Source organism: Uloborus diversus, chromosome 5 (assembly GCF_026930045.1).
Source record: "Uloborus diversus isolate 005 chromosome 5, Udiv.v.3.1, whole genome shotgun sequence".
NCBI lineage: Eukaryota > Metazoa > Arthropoda > Arachnida > Araneae > Uloboridae > Uloborus > Uloborus diversus.
This window is the reverse complement of record NC_072735.1, coordinates 67,100,183-67,122,318: the sequence shown is the minus strand read 5'-3', so window position 1 is coordinate 67,122,318 and position 22,136 is coordinate 67,100,183. Positions and strand designations below refer to the sequence as shown.

Sequence of the window (22,136 nt, the reverse complement as noted above, 5' to 3'; positions counted from 1 at the left end):
CATATAGAATGAGATTTGATTATTTATATATAAAAGTAAAGTTTCAACACAATAGGGCTCCCGTACTTCTTTTGTGATGAAATAAGCTCTGGTTGAAAGGTATTTAGAATTTATGAAAAAAAAAGGACAGATTTCTGTCTATCTCTTTGTGGTTTAGTAAGGGGCTACTCATAAATGATGTCACACTTTTATAAACATATTAGACTCCCCCCCCCCTTTTCCACCCTTTTGTCACAAAGTGTCGCACTTGACTAATTCACCCATATTACGAAGAAAAATATTTTGATTTCAACCAAAATGTGTGATGTCACACATCTTGGTTTCTCCTCTCTCCCCATTGTCACCAATTGTCTTAATTTCACGTTCCACTCCTCCTTCAAAGCAGGACATCATTTGTGACAGTGAGAAGCAAAAGGATGTTAGTGGATTATTTTAAGTTTTGAGAAAAACGCATGCCATTTGTACAGGTTATCGAAATTTTTATTGGCACTTACCCCCCTTTGCTTTTCATTTTCTCATTTGTGGACGTTGTGGATTATTTATAATGTTCTTTGAGACGAGAGAAAGAAGAAAAATGAAGATTCTTATTCGATGCTTAAACTTACTTTGTTTACATCTGTGAGTATATGTGTGCTTCCTTTTTCAAGCTTAGTTCGAGCAGTATGTAAAACATCAATAATTTCTTCCAGACTTTTCTGCACTTCTGCTAATTGCTCATAGTATGACACATCCTCTTCACTGAAGGAAAAAAAAACTTTTGAAATGCAGTTTAATAAATAAATTTGTTATAAAGTTGTGCTGCAAGAAGTAATTTGAACTATGCCTTAAAAGAAATGTAACTAAGCTCCCCATTGTAAATTTATCTTATCCTATTCACTCCCGAGGTACACACCACGTGGACCTCTCTTCCTTGCCACAAAATCGGAACCGTTCTCACTTCCAGATAGCTGAAAATGTAGCTTTGAAATGATAACAATAGGATGGATCAAACTGTATTCATAACCGAAATGCTGCTGCCGAAATGTTGTTTTGATATATTTTAGTAAACATTACAGTAGATACATTACCTACAGACACGTAATTCCTTTCTCATTAGACTTTCAAAATTCGCCCTTTTTTCAGAACTCTGCATATTATATTGTTGTTGTTACTATCATTGTTTCTTAATTAATAATAATAATAATAATAAATTATTACTATTGTTATTATTATTGTGATAATTATAATTACAATTGTTATTGTTGTTATTGTAGTTGTTATTGTTGTTTTTGTAATTATTATTGTTATTATGATTGTGTATCGATTTGTTTATTTGTATATTATTATTTGCTATAATAAAGAAAATAATATTATTACTACAATTATTTAGTAAAATTATTATTATTATTATTATTAGTTTTTCGCGAGAAAGTAAGCCAAAAAGTTCTACTTTTTTGAGAAAAATGAAAACTAAAATTCTAAAGACAAAAATTTAAACAATCTCTCAAACTATATAAATATACTTCAACTTCAACATTTAAAAATATTAACTTAATTTAAGGCTACAAAATATGTTATTGCAAAATAAATTTAAGTGAGATTGCATTTGTATTGACTTTAAATTACATCATCAATGTCATTTCACTTTCCAAGCAAATTGTCTCATTAATTTTATTAGTATTTCATATTAATTGGGCATTTCCCTCCTTGTCAAAAATGTAACACTCGACAAATCATTTCCCGGAAATAATTCGCCTATAATTGCAACTCAATCATTAGGGAACAAATCGAATGTCTGCGGGTTTCACACAATCCATTCTATTGAAAACGTGTCAGACATCATCGTGAACCGTATTTTGTCCAAAGTAGGTGCAGTAAGAAACAGCTTTTTTGAAACGTAATGAGAACTTATATTTCGTGTATGACCTAAGAGATAAAGATCAACTATTCTTTCTAGACTTCTATTTAATTTCGGTCAGGAGCAGTTTTTCTGCACGTAACTCAGTTTTCATATACGTACTTTTTCTCTGCGAAACTGAAACTGAGAAATCACTCTTGCTTCAAAAGAGATTTCCGAAAGTTTAGGCGAACAGTTGTTTATAAATAAAATTGTATGCCATCTCTGTTTTTTTTTTTTTTTTTTTCCATGAAGATTAAGCGAATTTTTTCTACAAATGTCAGCAACTGTTTTGTTTGCATTTAATATTCATGCTGAATTTCTCACGATGTGGTTGGTATCAGTACCCAACTTAAGATTCAAATTTGCCTGTTAAAAATAGGCTAAAGTGAATGAATAGTTACGTACAATTTCATTTTTAAGAATTCATAACATCGTTGAAAACTGTAGCATTTAAAACATGGCAGAAAAAACACTTTAGTTTATAGATGTGAACATTTGTTTTTCTTCAAAAATTATTAAATTTTTTAATTTGGTGTTTTTTTTTGAGGGGGGGTGGGGAGAATGGGTAGGTAGAACAAAGTGCAGTAACTAAGTTACTGAAAACCTAGCGGAGGGTGGCCCAAAGCGGGTAGGTTTTCGAAGAACGCTCGAAAATTTAAGTTTTTGGATTTTTATCGCAACTATTTCGGTTTTATTTCCTAGCAGGGTTCTTGAACTTCAAAATAAAAAGTGATTTTTGCATTATTTCTCAAACCCAATATTTATTTATTATCAAATTTTACAAACTTTGAAAAACCCTCTTTACCCTACCAGGGAGCCCAAAGCTGGTGAGCTTAACTAATTGTCATTTGGCACAGTTGCTAATCAAATATGAAGTTATAAATGATTAAAATAGTTGACTTGTTACCTGCCATTAATAAAAAAAAAAGAAAAAATAAACAAGCTGTACTTATCCAATTTAAACTCAGCACATTTGTTTATAAAACATAAAGAAATAACTCATTAAATTAATAGACTAATTAATTGCCATCCTAAAAATTAACTTTCAAAGTTACGTATACTTATCCTATCGAAATAGAAAATCTAAGTCAGCACACGATTCAAGAAATTATAAATAAATACATGATTAAATCCTATACCCGCTTTACCAGAAGGCACGTTTTTTATTTCAATAACTAGTGGTACCCGTACGACTTTGCCCGTAGTTGAAAATTCAAAGGTCATTTGGTTCGCCTGTATATTTACAAATAATGGATGACGAATTTCTCGCCAAATTGCTATGTTTATTTGCTCGCCAATGTTACGATTCCACGTTATGATAATTTCTTAATTTACTCTTCCACGTTGTGATAATTTGCTCGGTAAAATTTTCTTAAAATTGGAATAGAAAAAGAACAAAATCGAATTTTCGAAAAATCGCTTTGAGGTGCACACCCCCAATGCTACAAATTAACTTTGTGCCAAATTTTATGAAAATCGGCCGAATGGTCTAGGCGCTCTGCGTGTCACAGAGATCCAGACATCCAGACATACAGAGATCCAGTTATCCAGACAGACTTTCAGTTTTATTATTAATAAAGATTATAACTTTAAATTTAAAAAAACTTCATTTTTTTTAGAAATGTATCCTTTTTTTTTTTTTTGAAAGCCTGGTTGCGCCATGCCGCTTCACTGTTGCTTCGCTGGGACTGATTAAAACTTGCGGGTGTTCATGTATACCCCCATGTACCCCCCCCCCCCATGTCATGGAGGGGAAGGCGTACGAAGGTCTACCCGCTTTGGGCCACCCTCCCCTATAACCACCAGTAGACGAACTTAATACTTTCAAGTCGCTTCCTTTGTGGAATTATATAAATGAAAATTACTTCTGCCAGTTCACTTGAACAAACAAAAAAAAAGGACTTTTGAAACCTTGAAACCTTATTTTTAAAACGAACCGAGCTGTTAACTTAGTCCAAGTTTAATGGTGATGCTTTTTATTCATTAGGAGGATGTTCATATGCAAGCAAAGTTAAACAATACGATTTAAGTGACAAATTCGGGCCAAATTTTGAAAAACAGCACATAATTGGTTTCCTCTTCCTTGACATTAAATTTTTTAAAATAGTTTTTTGCTTCGATCTTATACGAGTAACATTAAAACAACTAGCTTGCGCGTAAAAGTCCTTAATTTGTCACTAATGTGTTATGTGTCGGTACTTTTCTATCAACTTAATTCCATATCTTCGTAATTCCATAACAACGTAATTTCATCACGTAATGTGCAAATCAAATTTTTATAATCACTTTTGAAACGTCAGCGTTTGATTTCGATTAAATACGCCAAAAGGAATCCGGGTGGTAGGGTCACCATTCCTTGGTAAGGATTCCATTTTTTCTTTTAAATTTGCAAATAGAACGAATTTGTATTTTTTCCGAAAATTTATTCGGAAAAGTACCTATGTTAACTGATTCATACCTTTGTTTCTACAGTTGCCAGAAATGTAATTCCCAGTTCATTTATGGCATGTAACATAAAATCAGCCTCTTTTTAATCAAATTGTTAACTTATTTTAAAATTTGCATCGTATTATATAGTTTTAGCGTAATAAGTTATGAAATTAAGAATTAAACAATGTTTTTCGAAAGAAACATTTTAAAGAATACTCGTAGAATGGGCTCATAGATACGGAAGGATGAAACAAATACATTTTTATTTGAAAGAATTTCTTAGAAATACATCAATAGTTTCAAAAGTACGATGCACACCAGGGCATATTTTAAGGAAATTTGACTATGTGGGCAACTCCAACCAAGGGGGGGGGGATTGTAAATGTGCAGTTTATGTTAGTTGAATAATCGTCAAAAAGAGTTGGGATGTGAAAATTATAATTAGGGAAATTATTGCTAATGGTCGTTTTGTTCGATAGGAAAAGAGTGTAAAGAACATAAACGCTGTGACTCAGCATTTAAAATAGTTCAAACAGTCACTGAGTTTTTGAATTTTTTTAATTTCATTTTTTATTAGTTTTATTTATTTAGTTATATCGTTGTTTAATAGTTTTCTTTATTTAGTTATATTGTTGTTTAATAGTTTTATTTATTTATAAAACGTTAGGAGTCACGCTTTCATTTTTTTACAGAAAAATAAAAAATATATAGAAACACGTAACCGATGAAAAAATTTATTAAAATGTAGGTGGGAAATTTTATTTGACTGTGGAGACAATTTTATTTGACTGTGTGGGCAATTGCCCAAAAATCCCCATTAAAATATGCCCTAATGCACACAAACTCAAAGAAAGATCTAGAGAACCTAGCATCATGTACATCATGTTTTACTAATTGATTAGTTAATTTATCTTGAATAATTAAACATCCGAAAATCTTTGGTAATGATTAGCACTTTAAGTAAATAATAATTTATTGTATTTATAAATGCATCGTTTGATATATATATATATATATATATATATATATATATATATATATATATATATATATATATATATATATATATATATATATATATATATATATATATATATATATATATATCAGTTTCCTTTCCTTTTTTATATTTTACTTAAAGAATAGTAGGAGAATGGTGAGCAAAGTTAGATAATTAAGATGACGTAGATTTTTCAAATTTTAAAATGCAAATTTTAAAATTTGTTTTGAAAATTTCAGTACATCAAGATGGAACAATGTATATTGTAACAAAACTTGCATTGAAACATTATAATTATTATTATTATTATTCGACAGTAAATTTTTGCGTTATAAAAAAAGTGGAAAATGTTCACTTTTTTTTCAGGGAGCAAAGTGAAAAATTAAATATTTTCTATGAAATATTTTGTATTCGAGCGTAAAAAATATTTTTATCAAATGAATGAGCAAATAAAAGGATGAAAAAACAAATGAAAAGATAATAGAACAATAAGTTAATTATTTGATTAATTAATTAATTAATATATAAGAAGACTATTATATTAAGAAAAATATATGAGTGAATAAAATAGTAAATGAATAAGTGAATGAATGAATAAATACGTGAATCATTAAATGAAGGAATGTAAATGAATAAATTAATAAATGAATACACATGTGATTTAAAATGACTGAATAAGTTAACAAAATCACTTCCTTCACTTTACCCCATCCACTTTGCCCCTCATACACTTGACTAATTGTACAAAATATTTAAAATACAAGTAGGCTTATTATTAACTAAATTAATACAGCGCTGAATATTAGAAAGATCTCAATAATTAACAATTAAAATGTTAAAAACAAGAATTTTTCCATTTGATAATAATAAAAATAATTTTTGACATACTACAAAATATTACAATTTGAGTATCAATTTTTGAAAATTGCTTGTATTATCATATGCTTGGATCTTCACAGTTTTTTTTTTTTTTTCTTTGACTGGAATAGACTACATGTGTTACTACATTGTTATATTACCAGATAGGAAGCGCTAAAAGCAGAATAAATTTTCCCCATTTCACTTTGCCCCACATTTCCCTATTATTTCAATAATATTAAAGAAAATAACTTTTCGAACGATAATACTGAGAAGATTCTTTCAAGGACTAATAGTCTAAAAAATATTCGGAATTAAAGGCAATAGGAAACGACATTTTAAATTTGAAGCTTAGAAGAGGCAGCATCAAAACAAAAAATTACAGCTGTGTATGCTTATTTTGAGGGTATTTTCCCTATTATTATTTTATACTTACTTCTCCATGATTGTTAACTTTCTAAGAGGTCTAGTTTTAGCTTTGTAATACAAGACAGCAGCAATATACTAACAATTTCAGTACACTAAGGTAAAATTAGTGAACCAACGTTTACAGGACAACCATGATCCTTTTTTACTTCTACTAAATCATGCGCATTTTCTGAACAAAGTCTAGTTTTGACGCAATACAGTTGCAACAAGAAGAAACACATCAAATACAAATAAAATCCCATTGGCTGGTGATTCAGCAATAAATTTCATTATTTCAGATTCAATATTTACCTTGAGTTTTCCGGACCTTGATTTGAAATCTCTAGAAGCGTCAAAACTGGCCTGACTCCCATAGCTTCTAGCTGGTTCATAACTACTTCCGGTTCATCATATTCAGGAGATTCATAGAATACACCATCTACACCATCTGCAGCTACTTTGAACAAACATTAACTTTTTTTTTCTAGAGTAAAGTCGTAAAAATATACATAGTTCTTTGGAAAAACAGAAGGCAAGGAAATTGCATAAGAATACTTTTTGAACTACAAGCAAAACTGGGGAATCGGTAAAACAGAAGGAATGTCATTCTGAAAAAATATACATATTGATACAGAATCCAAATTTGGCTAGCGAATTTGGCTGCGAACCAGTTTTTGACTGTATCCTTGTAATACTTTTTGAAATATACCAGTCATTATTTGCGGAAGAAAAACGATCGATTGCTCTACCCAATCAGAGCAATTAGAGCCAGAAACCTAATCAGCCCCAGTTCACATGAGGGTACATTTGTACTAGTGATGGGCATAATCGAGTTCTCATAATCGAATCACTCGATTATTCAAGATCATTCGAGAACTCGATTACGACGAGTTCTCGATTATCGTATCTCGAGTTCTCGATTACCACTTTTCGAGTTCTCGAGCGTTGAACTTCTCGAGTTCTCGATTATCATTTTCCGAATTCTCGAGCGATGGACTGCTCGAGTTCTCGAATATCACTTTCCGAGTAATCGAGCGATCAACTGCTCGAGTTCTCGATTGCCACTTTCCGAGTACTCGAGCGATCAACTGCTCGAGTTCTCACTTTGAACTTCTCGAGATCTTGAGTTCTCGAGATGTTGAGTTTTCGAGATGTTGAGTTCTCGAGATGTCAATCACTCGAGCAATGTATTTTTCGACCGATTTGATAATCGAATGAACCTCTAAATATAGTTGACTTCTGATAGAGGTGCCCACCTAGAAAGGGAGGGGGGGGGGGGAGGTCATGGCGTAGCCTGTGCCATTGACATTTTTAGGGGCGGTGTTTTAAGGGGTATTTTTCATTTTTTGGGGGACTCTGCGATATTGAGGGGGGCGCGTCTTTGACCTCAGGGAGGTACCCCTGCTTCTGAAGTGATTCAGTTGCAGGGGCGGATCCGTCATTTAGGGGGTCAGAGGGCTGGCTTTGAAAAGTTAATGATTTTACTTATGAATGAGCATGGTTTTTGTTGGCTTCCGAAAAAATTTGCATTGTACCCTTCACCCAGAAAAATTTGGAGTGACTGACGGACTGCGCTGAGGTGCCCACAGGGAAGGTGGTTCATAGCGCTGACTGCGCCACTGAAATTCTTAATGGATGTTAGCCTTTTTTAGGGAGTGTCCTTCTTGAGGGGGGGGCCTGATTTTAAAAGGTGTGCCAGCACACTTGAGGAATAGATACCCTTGCGATCTAAATGGTGTTATTATCAAATAATTGTCTCTCGAATGTTTCATTCGAATATTGTTATAATTGAATGTATGCTGTCGAATGCTTGTTTATTAAAAGATCCTTTGGGATGCTTTGGTAGTCTAATGATATGTTTGGTGGAAGTGAAGGTTGGAAGCGCTAATAAGGTTCTAACATTAAAATTATAGTTCAGGTAAAAAGCGGAATACTTAAGTTGAAAACCTGAGGGGACGTCTTCCCCCTTACGTCCACCTTCGACTATACCATTGGGTAATGATACAAGTGTAACAGGTGTTAACAAACGTTTTACAGTCCAACTATACACATTACTGCAGACACGTGTTTCGGAGTTCCAAGGAACCCTTTTTTTTCAACGCAAAATGAGATTGTGGATGTAGGGACATTACTGGATGTCTTTAGGGACCATTCATTAATTACGTAAGGGTCTTGAGGGGGAGGGGATTGGAAAAATGTCTATATTTGGGGGGGGGGGCGGTTCAAACCCATTCTTTTGCAATATTTTCCAAGTCGATGTTTTACATTTGAAATTGCGCGGTCAAGTGATTTGACAGGGATTATATATTTCATTTGCGTCTGGAAAATAAATAACGTATTAGGATAAGCTGTTTTTAATTTGTTTTACAAAGAATGAATAATGTTAAACATAATAAAAGAATCGCACTATTGCATGGCATGTTTTATTTTTAATTAGTATCGCATCATATACAAAAAAATGTCGAAAAAACATTCAGTCTAAATTCCTACTTTCTAGTAAATATTTAATTACACAAAAAAGTTTAATTTAATAATAGTAAATTTAATTTCGATTCCAGTGATGTTAGATTCGTTATTTTATTATTTTGAAAAATGAAATGGAATCTTACGTAAGAATAGGGGGAGGGGTTTGAAAAATCTTCCGCACCCTTACATGGGGGGAGGAGGGTCAAAATTTGCCAAAAATGCCAAAAAATCATCCTTACGTAACTAATGAATGGCCCCTTACATGCAAAAGCTTATTATTTTGTTGAAAAAAGAGCACCTTAAAACTCCAAAACAATGTTTCTGCAGTACTCTGTATGTTTGGGATACAAAACGTTTGTTATTTCATGTTACTTCTCGGCACAAAGGTATTTATTTATTTCTTAATAAAACAAGTTTTACTTCTGTAGTTTCTAACTGTAATTCCTTCTTATGGGTGCAAATAAGTTTTGACACAAACAGTGGGATTGTAATTTTTAGGAGATATTGTCTCTTTTGGGGGGTATTGCTCTTGGGGAAGAGCTTCATAGGTGTCGCGCCTTCGCTCTTGGGATGGATAGATTTGGAATGATTTTAAAATCGAATGATTGCTTTTCGCTTGCTTTATTCGAATGGGGTTATAGTTGAATGTTTGGCGTCGAATTTTCGATAATTGAGAGATTTCATAATAATCGAACGATATTTTTCGAACGAAAATTGTTAATTATCATATGAGCAGATTAATGGAGGGGCATGCGTTGTATGGGTGGCGGATACAACGGGAGGGTCATGGGGGTCATGACCCCCCTCCCTCCTACCCTAAACCTACAGTATCCATACGCATTGTGTTCAAACACTTCATGCATAAAATGCAAACGATGACAGTATCTTTTCATTTCATTAATTATTTTTTAAAGTACATATTTGAACTACTACTTCGTTTCATTGCTCATGAAATTAATTTGCAACGTTTATCTCCAATTAGGTGCCTTATTCCTAATCAATTTGATGCTTTTTATTGACTCCCAAACACGTTCAGACATTTTTCGTATCAAAAACGGGAATTTCGTTCATGGGGGTGGGGGGGGGCTTTCTTCAACACGACCCCCCACCCATAATGGTTTTCTGTATCTGCCCCTGGTGTGATTCGGCGGTGAAATCTTGAAACAGAGGGTAGAGAAACGCTTTCCATACTGTTTTGAACTTGACAGTTATAAAGATTAAATATGTACAATTTTTATTAAAAAGTGAGTGATAATGATAATATGGGCGGGTCTTTGGGCGAAACTAGCAGGTTTAAACTTGAGAGTTGTTAAACTTAAAAATATATTGAGCTAGTATTGCACAAACTGTGTAATTGAGAATTTAAGGTGGTCTTAGCTCGTTTTCGGATCATTGTTTCTTAGGGGGAGGGAGAGGTGGAATTTTCATAAGAGGCGCGCCATTGCTCACAGGAACAGACGAACACCTCTGTCATTCTATAAGGTTTCAGAATCAAATAATTGCTTCTGAAGTGCTTTTTTTTTCGGATGGGGTTACTCAGAGAGCACACTTCGTTGAGATAAAGGTTTTAAAACGGTTGTTAACGCTGTGACAACCATGTCAAAATGTTTGTGAAACGTTTTAACGCAATGTGTTTATAATGCAGTGATGCCCATCCCCCCTCCCCCCACCTGGCGATGACAATCATCCCTCAAATGCGACGAAGAACCCCCAGAACGAGAGCCCCCTAAAATAAGACGAAAAGCCCTCTTATAAGTTACCCTCTCTCTTCAAAACTTCAATGGCGCGGTCTGCGCCATGGTTCTTCCCCACCCCCGCCCTCTCTCTCGTGGGAACCCTTGCATAATATATTGCCTGTTGTCGAATGTTCGGTTATCGAGCGTCTCGGATAATTTGAAAATCCAATACGTAATCTGCTTTTCAGAGAAACTTGGTAATCAGTTTGTCCTTTTTGAGGACCAGCGCACGGAAAATGAAGCGCAGCTACGAAACCTTAAATTCCAAAAATGGACCGTCGCGAACCAAAGCATTTTCAGCAGTTTTGCCTCAACACACTTTACAAAAAAAAAAAAAAACTCATAAAATCAGCACATCAATTGACTCCAAATTTTTAAGTTGAGTAAATAATATACTAATCAACATTTATGAAAATATAAGGAATATGACATTAAAAATATAAGGAATATGACATAACCAGAAGCGAGTAAAAAAAGAAAAACATTTAAATTCAACTACGCACGCAAAAATAAATGCTACGCACACAAGAAGTCACAAATATCTTGCGCATAGGAATTAAAAAAAAAAAAAAAAAAAACAATAATCTGTATAAAATATAATTTTTATTAAAAAAAAGGGTCAAAGAGTGGAAGCTAAAACTAATCCCACACGACAATCTTCAATATTTCTTTTTAATGCATTCAGAAACATTTCAACTTCACTCCCTGCGCTTTTAATTACATATTTAAGTCAGCGAATGAAAAAGAAAAATAAAAAAGAGCGAATCAAGAAAGAAAAAAAAAAATCATGAACTTCAATGCACTTCAAGTCACACTTGTAACTTTCAATGCGCCGGGAATCCCAATCTTCTGGAAAAACGCAGCCAGAAATATTTTACCCTCCCATCTCATGTATCAGTTTCCCCAGATTAATATAATTCTACTAACAAGAACACAGTCACACGCAAAAAAAAAAAAAAAAAAAAAAAAGCAAAAGCAATAAACAAGAATAAATGAGTCCTTTTGCGCAGAGCAACGATTCCCCTACTTGTTTACATAATTAACTTCATGTTTGAGAGATCGAAACCGTTCGAAGTAATCACGTGATATCTGAGAATCATTACTTTAAATGCATAGCCGTTCGAATAAATCACTCAAAATGATTGTAAAAAAATAAAAATCGAGAAATCAACCCGTTACACAAATTGAGATCGAAGGGAGAGGGGGGTGATAGCGTATCATTTCAATCATTCCGGGGAATCCCCCTGAGGGCCACCAAGAGTCAAGGGACCGTTGCCAGGTTTTTAGCCGCCACCCATAAACTTATAAAAGTTTATACTACTCCAAGCCGGGTCGTCCAAATGCCGGGCTCCTAGTTTCTGATAAGCTAACAGTTGTGTTGACAAGCAATGAATACAATAACTTCTAAAAGCCAGGAGGGTTCGCCCCTTATTATACCCCTAAATGATAGGCTTAATGGCACATTCCTATTTTGAGCGTACCCCTGCCAAAACAACTCGGGAATTCAACTGTTCCAAAAGTTAAGGGTATCCCCCCACCCCCTTTCGCTGGGCGATATGGCGCACCCTATCAAATGTTACGGGGCATCCGTCTAGAAAGAGCTCCCCCCAACTCCCGAAATGAGATTTAAAAATCTCTCAAAAAATCACTTCTAAAAATTTCAGTTTCGCAGGCTGCGCTATGGACCCCTCCCCCCTCCCCGAAAATGAGATTTAAAGAACCCTCTCAAAAAACTGGACCTCAAAATTTTAGTGGCACCGGCTGCGCCATGCCCCCACCCCTTCCGAAAATGAAATAAAAAACACTCTGAAAAAGCCGGCCAATGGCGCAAGTTGCACCATGCCCCCTCCCCCTTTTTAGTAAGCACCCCTGTAGCAGTAAACTCAATTCTGGAAAAGCTCAGAAAATGAACTACTTGAGTACTCGATTCAAACGTCTCGAGATCTCGATTTGAAACATCTCGAGATCTCGATTAAAAACATCTCGACATCTCGATTCAAAAGATCTCGAGAAGTCAATCGCTCGAGTACTCGATTATAAAGATCTCGAGAAGTCAATCGCTCGAGTACTCGATTATAAAGATCTCGAGAAGTCAATTGCTCGAGTACTCGATTATAAAGATCTCGAGAAGTCAATCGCTCGAGTACTCGATTCCAAAGATCTCGAGAAGTCAATCGCTCGAGAACTCGATTCCAAAGATCTCGAGAAGCAAATCGCTCGAGTTCTCGATTTCAAAAGATATCGATTATCAATCACTCGAGTGATCGACTTGAAAAGTTCTCGATTATCAATCACTCGATTATCAGAAGTACTCGATTCCCGAGATCTCGATTATCAAAAGATCTCGATTATGCCCATCACTAATTTGTACAATCAAATTTCGTTCGATTCCTTTAGTTACTTTTTAAGTTAGAGAGGTCATCCAAGTAATTAAATAAAGAAATAAATAAACTTTACACACACACACAGATTTCCCAAAAGTTGTCAAGAAAATAGGGGAGGGAGGATGAGCTAAACAAGCGTCCCTTAAAATAAGTTAATCCATCGAAACCCAAAAACTGAAAATTCCTATTTCAATTATTTTTTCTGTATATTGAATGTAGAAGAAATGAAAAATGATACAAACTTCAGAAAATAAAAGCATTGGCGTAAACTAGGAGGGGCATAGGGGGGCAAGTGCCCCCCTACTTTTTTTAGCCATGAGCAGAGTTATTATTTTGACCCCCTAGTTTTTAAGCAAAGGTTTGTTTTTCATTTGCTTGTCAAATTGACCTTATTTTCAAACGATAACAAAATGTAATCGTATGTTACAAATGCAATTGTTATAAATTATATGCAAAAGTTGTATCCTTGTCTTCAGCAACCACCAATCAATATTTTCAACCTATAGTTTATCTGCTTTTAAACTGCACCACAGCATTTCTTCTCTTTTTTCCTAGCTCATCTGAAAAAAAGAACGTGTTCAAAATGCTGCTCCTCCGAAGCCCCCGCCACGCCCACACACACACACGTGCGCACATCGGAAGCATTATGGAGCATCTGAAATTTCATTTTCAGGTCTTCAATTTTGAGAATTTTCCGGCGGAAAGCCTAAAATTACCGAACAACATCGAAAATCGCTCAAAACTGCGTTTTAGAGCTTTAATTTTGAAAATTTCCTGGCCCAAATATTACATAATAGAGCCTTACAATCGCGTTAGCTTTTAGCACCATCATTCTGAAAATTTTATCAGGTAAGAGCTCTAAAACATCTTTCCATTAAAATCTTTAACGTTTGTCTAAAATTGCGTTTTTGAAACTTCAATGTCGAACGGAGGGGGGGGGGGGAGGTATGATTTCGACCTATAAAAAAATCGATCGGGAACAGTCCTTGAGCTTCATCCGTTACCCTAACGTCGATAAATATGGCCTATAATCGCGTTTTTAAAGCTTCAATTTCTAGGAATTCCGTTGAGAACCCTGTACCTTTTGTCCCACTAGTCTCAGCGAAGGAAGTCTAAAAATTGAGTTTTTTAGAGCTCAAATTTCAAAAATTTTCCCGGGGGAGAACCCCCGGACCCCCCTTTCCAATCAGATTTACATTTTTCTTCTCGTTTTCGATGTACTCCTCCTCCCCCCCTTCCCTACAAACTTTGTGTCACTGAAAAAGAACATCACTTTGGTTCAGGACATAGATCACAAATAACAGGTTATGTATTACTGTTCAGATTCCTCATTCCTGGGATCCTTGAAAACAACTTCGGAAGAAAAAAAAACTTCATTTCCAAAGTACTTAGAACTCCCTGAACTTTCTAATTAGTCCACGAAGTTATTCGCGAATAAAAACCAACGCAACTTGGAAAAAGAAATCCGTACTTAAAGACTACAAAACATAAGCACAACTGTTTTGCATTATTTTAGTTGGATGGCAGAATATGAATCAAATAAATATCCCTTGAAAAAAAAGTTTTCCCCCCCCACTTCATGTGGCCAAGTTACGCCTCTGAATAAAAGTATTCCATATTGCAACACAATGAACTTGACTAATAAAATATTTAAAAAAAAATGTTTTTTAATTCTAAAGACTATTTCTATAAGCTTGGTTTGCGCTAAAAAGCAGGAAATAAAAAGAGTACATGGTTTCTTCATTAAAGCGTTCAAAATTTGCAGTTGACCTTATTATCTTTATATATAGAGTAATTCTAAAGCAACCAATAAAATTTAAGTTAAAAATTGAGAGAAAAAGAAATACGCGGTATATAGCTTTTTACGAATAGCTTTTACTATACCGCCACTATTTATTCTCTCAATTTTTGGTTTAAATGTTATTGGTTGCTTTGTATATAACTAAATATTTGTTGTATATAATATAACTAAATATTTGTTGAGAATTTGTTGCAAATTTCTGAATTAAAATACTTATTTTTTTATGAACTCTAAAGTAAACTTGGGGTGTCACCACACAGATGGGTGTCAACCGGGGGTTTTGCAAGAAAGTTACAGCATTTAAAAATTGAATTCACACGATTTGATCAACAATAATTTGCTAAACATTAAAGGGAGAGCAAATTAATGCTCATTTAAAAAACGATGGGGTTTCTGAGTGTAATCTCACTTTAAAAATCGCACCTATTGAAAATGATTTTCAAAGTGAATTTCCAATGTTGTATGCATCTTAAGTTTGCAATAAAACACGACGCGAGCATTTCAAAAAAAGGAACTAATATTCCAATCACTATTCGGGGTTCTTTCCCTTCTTTCCAAGAAAAGGAAAAATTGACAAAAAAAAAAAAAAAAAAAGGCCGGAGTCGGACATTTCAAACATGTGTTTGGAGCTTATGTTTCGGAATATTAGACCCAGACCTACCATTTTTTTTCGATCATTGCACTCCCCTCACCTTTCTGATGATGAACCCCCCCCCCCCTCTTAAACCAGAAGTTGGATCCGCCCCTGTTTTGACCTCAGTTAGCTCAGATAAGAGAGGTTGTGCTGTAAAGAAAAGTAAAAAACCATTGAGGTTTTTTTAACGGCACCATACTTTTTGAAAGCGTTCATATGATAGTTTTGCAATCAATGTTTATAATTAACTTACATTCAATTTATTCGTTTACATTTCATTACATTTAACATAAAAATACTTACCAAATATATGAGGAGCCAGTTCAAAAGCTGCTTCCGTCGTTGGAAGTAAAATTGGGAGGATAAACAGTATAATCATACCTGAAAAATTAATTTAAATTATTAAGCTCGTAAGGGCTCACCATAAATGATGCCCCCCATTTTTTCCATACTATTGTCACCTTTCCTCAGTTTGCCACAAAGTTTCGCACTTCAACCAACCTCCCTCATCACATATCACGCTAAAATTACCGAAACAAGTACTCGCAGTTCAGAAACAAAGCATTATGTTACAGGTAATACTGAAAATTTTATTTTAAAGTTTCAACAATTATAGTTGAAAATCAAAAGCATCATTATGTGTTTTATGTCGCATTAGTGAGCGTAACAACTATAATTACGCTCTCAACATTTCTGCGTAGAGCACGTCAACTTCATCAAAATGGGGGTGAGTGAAATAATTCAGATGTTTACTTTTGTTTCAGCTGTTTCGTTTTTCTTTTTTTGGTCTTTGTTTTTTTCTCTTTTGATATTGTTTGGTTTTTGCGAAAATTTTTAATTACTTCTTTTAATAATTATAAAAGAAAGATAAGTTTTTATCTCTTTCGAGCATAAGAAGTCTTGCAGTATAATATAAATATGAAGAATCTCCAGGAAGTGAGAGCGTTTTGAAGAAAAGAGAGTTATACCGACATCTCGGAGCACAAAGCAATTCCAGAGGTACTCGCTATATATGTCGACCCCAGCACCACTCAAAATAAGGATACGGCTAGGAGAGCACACAAGTCCAGAACGATGAAAATGTGATTTTGAAAATGATAGCGACATTTTATCTTAAAAGCGTAAAAGAAGAATATTTCCTGTTGACTAGGATTAAATTAACCTTAACCATCATCGATGTTTTCGAAACAAAACAAAATCAATGAGAACAAAATCATAAGAAGTAAACAGCCTGTTCATTTTTTTAAAAACGAACGCAAAATAAAAAAGAATATAAAAGAAATTTTGAAAAAAAAATTTAATCTGCTGATTTTAACTAGTTAAAATCAGCAGTTTAAAAAATTTTTTTTTAAATAAAATGTGTGATGACACACTTCTTGTTAATCCCTCGCCTCTGTTGTCACGCATTTTCGGATTGTAAAATAATCAGTAAAATTGAGTTTTGTAACAAAAGTTGTTGCATATGTCTGAAAAGTGCTTAAAATATGAGATCGTGCTGCGTTTAATAAATATTTATTCGAAAAATATTTCACAATGTAGCATATTAGATTTAAGTTCTAATAATATTTCCCAACAAATGAGTTCAACAACCAGCCTTCACCTGCTATGATAAATTTTAAGAAGTGTCGAAGTATAATTTATTAAATGAAAAATACTACATTTTTATTTATTTTTTATTTTTTCTTCAAATGAACGATGAAAACGAAGTAAAGTATAATTTAAGTTTATGACCAAGAGTACATCATTTTGAAGAACTTTTAAAAACCAGCTTCATTCAAAAAGATTTCTTCATTTTCTTGTTGCCAAGGTGCTCCATTTGAAGAATATCAATGTCTGAGTGAGTCAATGAAATGAATTTTATATATCGTCATCTCAGAACAACACTAAGACATCTAATCCCTGGAATAACACTAAGATATCCTACTGTTGCTCTGGAGCGACGATACAGCGTGGCGTTAAATTTAAAATCATTGTGGTTTGTTTCCCTAATGATTACGTTGTATCACCAACAAGTTATGAGAGACCAAGAAAATTAAAAGGCTAAATTTTGCGAAATTGCGCATTCAAAGACTCTTCAAAGTATTTTCTGATAATTTTCCTGAAGTTCTATTGATAATGATCGACGAAGGTGGATCAAAATTAATAAGATGATGTTATATATATATATATATATATATATATATATATATATATATATATATATATATATATATATATATATATATATATATATATATATATATATATATATATATATATATATATATATATATAAAATTATCCATCGTGACGTCATTGTCAAGAAACTTTACAAACGATTGTAGGGCTGTTGTTCCAGTTGAGAAACACTGCTTTAAACTCGTTTCGTTTTAATACCGTTTAACCATCAAGATAGCGCACCTGAGTAGAAATAAAACGTAGCTCATCTCAAATACAAGCATTGCAAAAGAAACGTAATAATCTTTTTTTTTTTTTTTTTTTCAATCTGAATTTAACTCTCTTTCTTGGTACGATCCTGGCACAAATTAACTTACATAACTGGTACAAGGAGGCGTATAATAAAAGTTGCAATCGATTTAGATGAAAATCCTTGAAATATTAATCACACCATAAATATGAGCTCTGAAAACCAATCAGTGACCATAACTATCATTATTTCTTTAATGAAATGTAATATTTGAGTGCAAATCAATTATGAAGTTAGAGAGACGACTTTAATCTCCTCAAACACACTGTGTTTGCCCTCCAACCTCTTTCTTTTGAGATGCTATTGTCTTTTATCCCCAGAGGTCATTGTTGTTTAAGATTCAAAAGAAGCTTTCTTGTGTTTTTTATTAATTTGAATGTAAAAATTTAATTTTTCCTCAATCTCACGTTTTTCCCCAAACTTACTTAGAAACTTAAAATATTGGTCCTAATAATTTCTGCAAGTATTACAAAGAAAACAAAAAAGGTTTTTACAATTTTTGCAAATATTTTAAGTAATTTTGTTTAAAAATTCTACGAATAAAACTATTAGTACAAAACCTTTTGTGCTGAAAACGAGACCATGATCGTTTTTAGCACAATAAAAGAGAAATTAAGAGCTCAGAAGTCATCCTCGAACAATGACTAAAAACCGCACAAAGACAATTCTCTTTTCTGCGGCTTTGAATATTATTGATTTTTCAGCATTATACGGACATGGTAAGTGTTTTCCAATGAGCAGGAATATTTTTTGAATGAAAATACAATCATCGATTGAAAAACTTCAGCAGTCATCGTGCTGTGCCAGAGCTTTAAAAATTGCATTCTGTTTCGCAATTTCGTTTTTGAATTTTTTTTTCTTCCTTTTAAAGTAATGTTAATTAAAACTTTGATCTGCGAGATATTTCGTTTGTTCCGCATATTAACATGACTGCCTTTTGTAAGTATGAAGAAAGTTCCCAAGCATCTTGTATAGATGGACATTTTTGATCAAGCTTTGAATCTCCTTTGAATTTTTGCGCATAAAAGTGCTTAAAAAAATTATTAAATAAAAACAAAAAAACGGACTGCGTAAAAACCAAAAAAACTAAAAAGAAAAATGTATAAGCCCAGTAGTTTAAAATGTAATAAGTACTACTGAATAACTACACCGTTGAAATAGTTTTATAACCGTACACAGATAAGACAAATCATAAATTCAAAAGCAGAATAGAAGGATCAACAGTCGGGGCCCATTCCGTTCTGATTCAAGGAAACCCGTTAAATTTGAATGGGCAACGACTGTTGGTCCTTCTATTCTGCTTTTGAATTTATGATTTGTCTTATCTGTGTACGGTTATAAAACTATTTCAACGGTGTAGTTATTCAGTAGTACTTATTACATTTTAAACTACTGGGCTTATACATTTTTCTTTTTAGTTTTTTTGGTTTTCACGCAGTCGGGTTTTTTGTTTTTATTTGATAATTTTTTATTTTCCACTTTTTAGTTAATTTTCATTGGCTTAGTTATTATGATTATAAGACGGTAGATTTCGTTGTCATTTCATTGAGAGAGTTTGTATCGTGAGATTTATTAAGTAATTTGCGGTGGTCTAAACTACTGATAATTAGTCCCTCTGGGGACATAACTAGGCTTAAAACTAAATGTGCTTGACCTTCGGCAAAAATGCGTGAACTTAAGTCAACCACAGCACAGCTATATAAACAGTCTGTATAACTTTTGATGACTCGAAATCGGAAGCGTCCCCCCCCCCCCCCCCGTCAATCTAATCTTTCTCGCAAAACTAAAAAAGCCTCTCAAGAAAGTACACGTCGCGAAACTCAATCCTTTGAATCAAGGCAAAAACAAATGCAACACATGTTAGCGATGAAAATCGAATTAGTAGGCTTTCTGTTTTTTGGTACTTGTTGCATGGGGGGTTTATTTTGATGAAGACTACAAATTTGAGTGTCTTGCCTTCGTTACGCATAATATATTTTTTATTACAGTACAGAATACATATAAAGAACACATGAATGAATTTACATCACATAGAGGGGAAAGTACATTCGGAGCGAGGGTGTCTTAACCCACCGCCTCAAGTGGGAGAAGCAATCGCTCAGACCACTCGGCCACTGAGCCCCCAATTAATAGACTTAGTAAACAAAAAATTCAGGCAGCGAAAACTACCTACATTTGTCGCACGCAGGTAGCGTGCGACACAGTGTGCAACACCCAACGTGCGCCGATCCCGAACTGACAAAATGGCAACTGGTTTTTCAAATGGTACGCTTGATTACTGGCATGTGTTTAGTGACACTCCCAAGGTTAAGACAAATCGATTGACGTAAGAATTACCAAAATTGGTCAAGGCGTTTAGCCTGTAGAACACCACATAGAAACAGACATACATACTGAAACTATATACATAGACTGATAAACACATTACCCACCTTTTACGTCGCGCACGCACAGTCGGGTAAATAAAAATGGCAATGAAAAGTTTGTTTAGTAATCTTTTTTTTTTCTTTTTCCATTTTTAAATGGAAATAATTTACGTTGTGTTTACATCGTCCCTTCGAACTTTCGTGTACGTCACATTCCAGAACTTCTTCAGCGAACAAGGACAAAGTTCCCCAGCTTTGTGAGCAATCAGTATTAATACGTTGATATAGTTATTACGCCCTAAATCTCCATTGGTTTTTCCCGTTAAAGCGATAGAAAATGTGATAAGTTCAATGATGCAAACAAAAATTTAATCTTGTTCTTTTTTAGCAGAATTTATAGAAATTGTATTTACAACTTCCGAACTTCTGTTTACATGACATAACAAAACTTCTTTAGTGAACAAGGAGAAAATTCCCAAGCTTTGTTTACATTCAGCTACTGTAGAGATAGTTGATCCACCTACTTAAGATCTCTTTTGACTTTTGGCATAACAGCGATAAGAAATATAATAAATACAATAATGCAAAAAAAAAAAAAAGAAAGAAAGAAAGAGGTAATCTATCTTTTTTCATAGAATGAATTTAAATTGAATGTACATCTTCTCTTGCGGATTTTTGTTTACACCACACTGCCAAACACTATGAAAAAAAATCCCATGCTCAATCTAAGTTCAAAATCAATAAGTTCATAAAATCCTAAATTTCCCTTGATTTAATGCACAAAAAGCATGCGGTAAATGCAAATAAAAAGGCTTTTTTTTTCTTTTGGAAGAACTAGTTAAAATTGTGTTTGCATCTTCCTTTGTGAATATGTTTACAGGTTTACACCACATGAGATGACTTTCATTAGAGAGCACGAAGAAAGTTCCCAACCTTCGTAGGCACTCGATATTAATACATGGAGATAGTTTATCAATCCCTAAATCTCTCTTCATTTTTTTTCTTGCATAAAAGCATTAGAAAGTGCAATAAATGCAAATAAAAGGGTAAAGTTTTTTTTTAGTAAAATTACTTTAATTTGTGTTTACGTTTACATCTTCCTCTCCAAAACTTTGTTTACACCTCATAATACATGTGAATTTCTTTTGTGACATGGAGAAAGTTTCTAAGCTTCGTGTACATTCAATATCAATACATTGATAGATTTGTTCAATCCGTGAATCTACTTAGATTTTTTTGCATAAAAGTGATAGAAAATGTGATAAACGCAAGTAAAAAACTTGCAAGGATATATTTACTTAAAACGCATTGTTAGAAACTTACCGGTACGGTTGGCAAATCAGAAATAAACTGGTAAGAATGAATCACACTCAATTGAAGTAAAGTCACACCTAGAACTGAGGAAAAAGCGATTTACTTCTCCATTTCTTGTTTAGTTTTCTCCAGGTGTGGGACACTTCAGGCTCCTTCTATCATGCGCGCGATTGCGTTTTGTTTGTGCTAGTCTCAAATTTATTATTCAAACATATTTATTTTTATACATCATGCTAAAAACATGCTGTAGCAGATGAGTAAAAGTTCGTAAGCAAATGAAAGTCAAATGCATGCTGCTCAAATAATAGATGTTCCGAGAGGAATTTTCCTTTTTCATAAATTGGCAAAAGTATTTGGCACGGATAATTGGCTAACAGAGTTTTTTGTCAAGCT

General features: G+C 33.7%; 1 protein-coding gene across 3 annotated transcripts in view; it reads right to left on the bottom strand.

The window, feature by feature from the left end:
- Positions 1 to 21,899, bottom strand: part of LOC129222175 (uncharacterized) — a 38,737-nt gene extending 16,838 nt beyond the window's left edge. Inside the window, exons 1-4 of one of the 3 annotated variants that reach the window (XM_054856637.1) lie at positions 21,753 to 21,899; positions 15,900 to 15,977; positions 6,888 to 7,032; positions 606 to 738 (exon numbers count right to left, since the gene is read on the bottom strand). In XM_054856637.1, coding sequence (XP_054712612.1) covers positions 606 to 738; positions 6,888 to 7,032; positions 15,900 to 15,975 — 354 coding nt within the window. In that variant the 5' untranslated portion in view covers positions 15,976 to 15,977; positions 21,753 to 21,899. Of the gene's footprint in view, positions 1 to 605; positions 739 to 6,603; positions 6,759 to 6,887; positions 7,033 to 15,899; positions 15,978 to 21,752 lie in introns of those variants that run through there. The other 2 variants (XM_054856638.1, XM_054856639.1) reach the window with 2 other exon arrangements.
- Between the last annotated feature and the right edge of the window lie 237 nt (positions 21,900 to 22,136).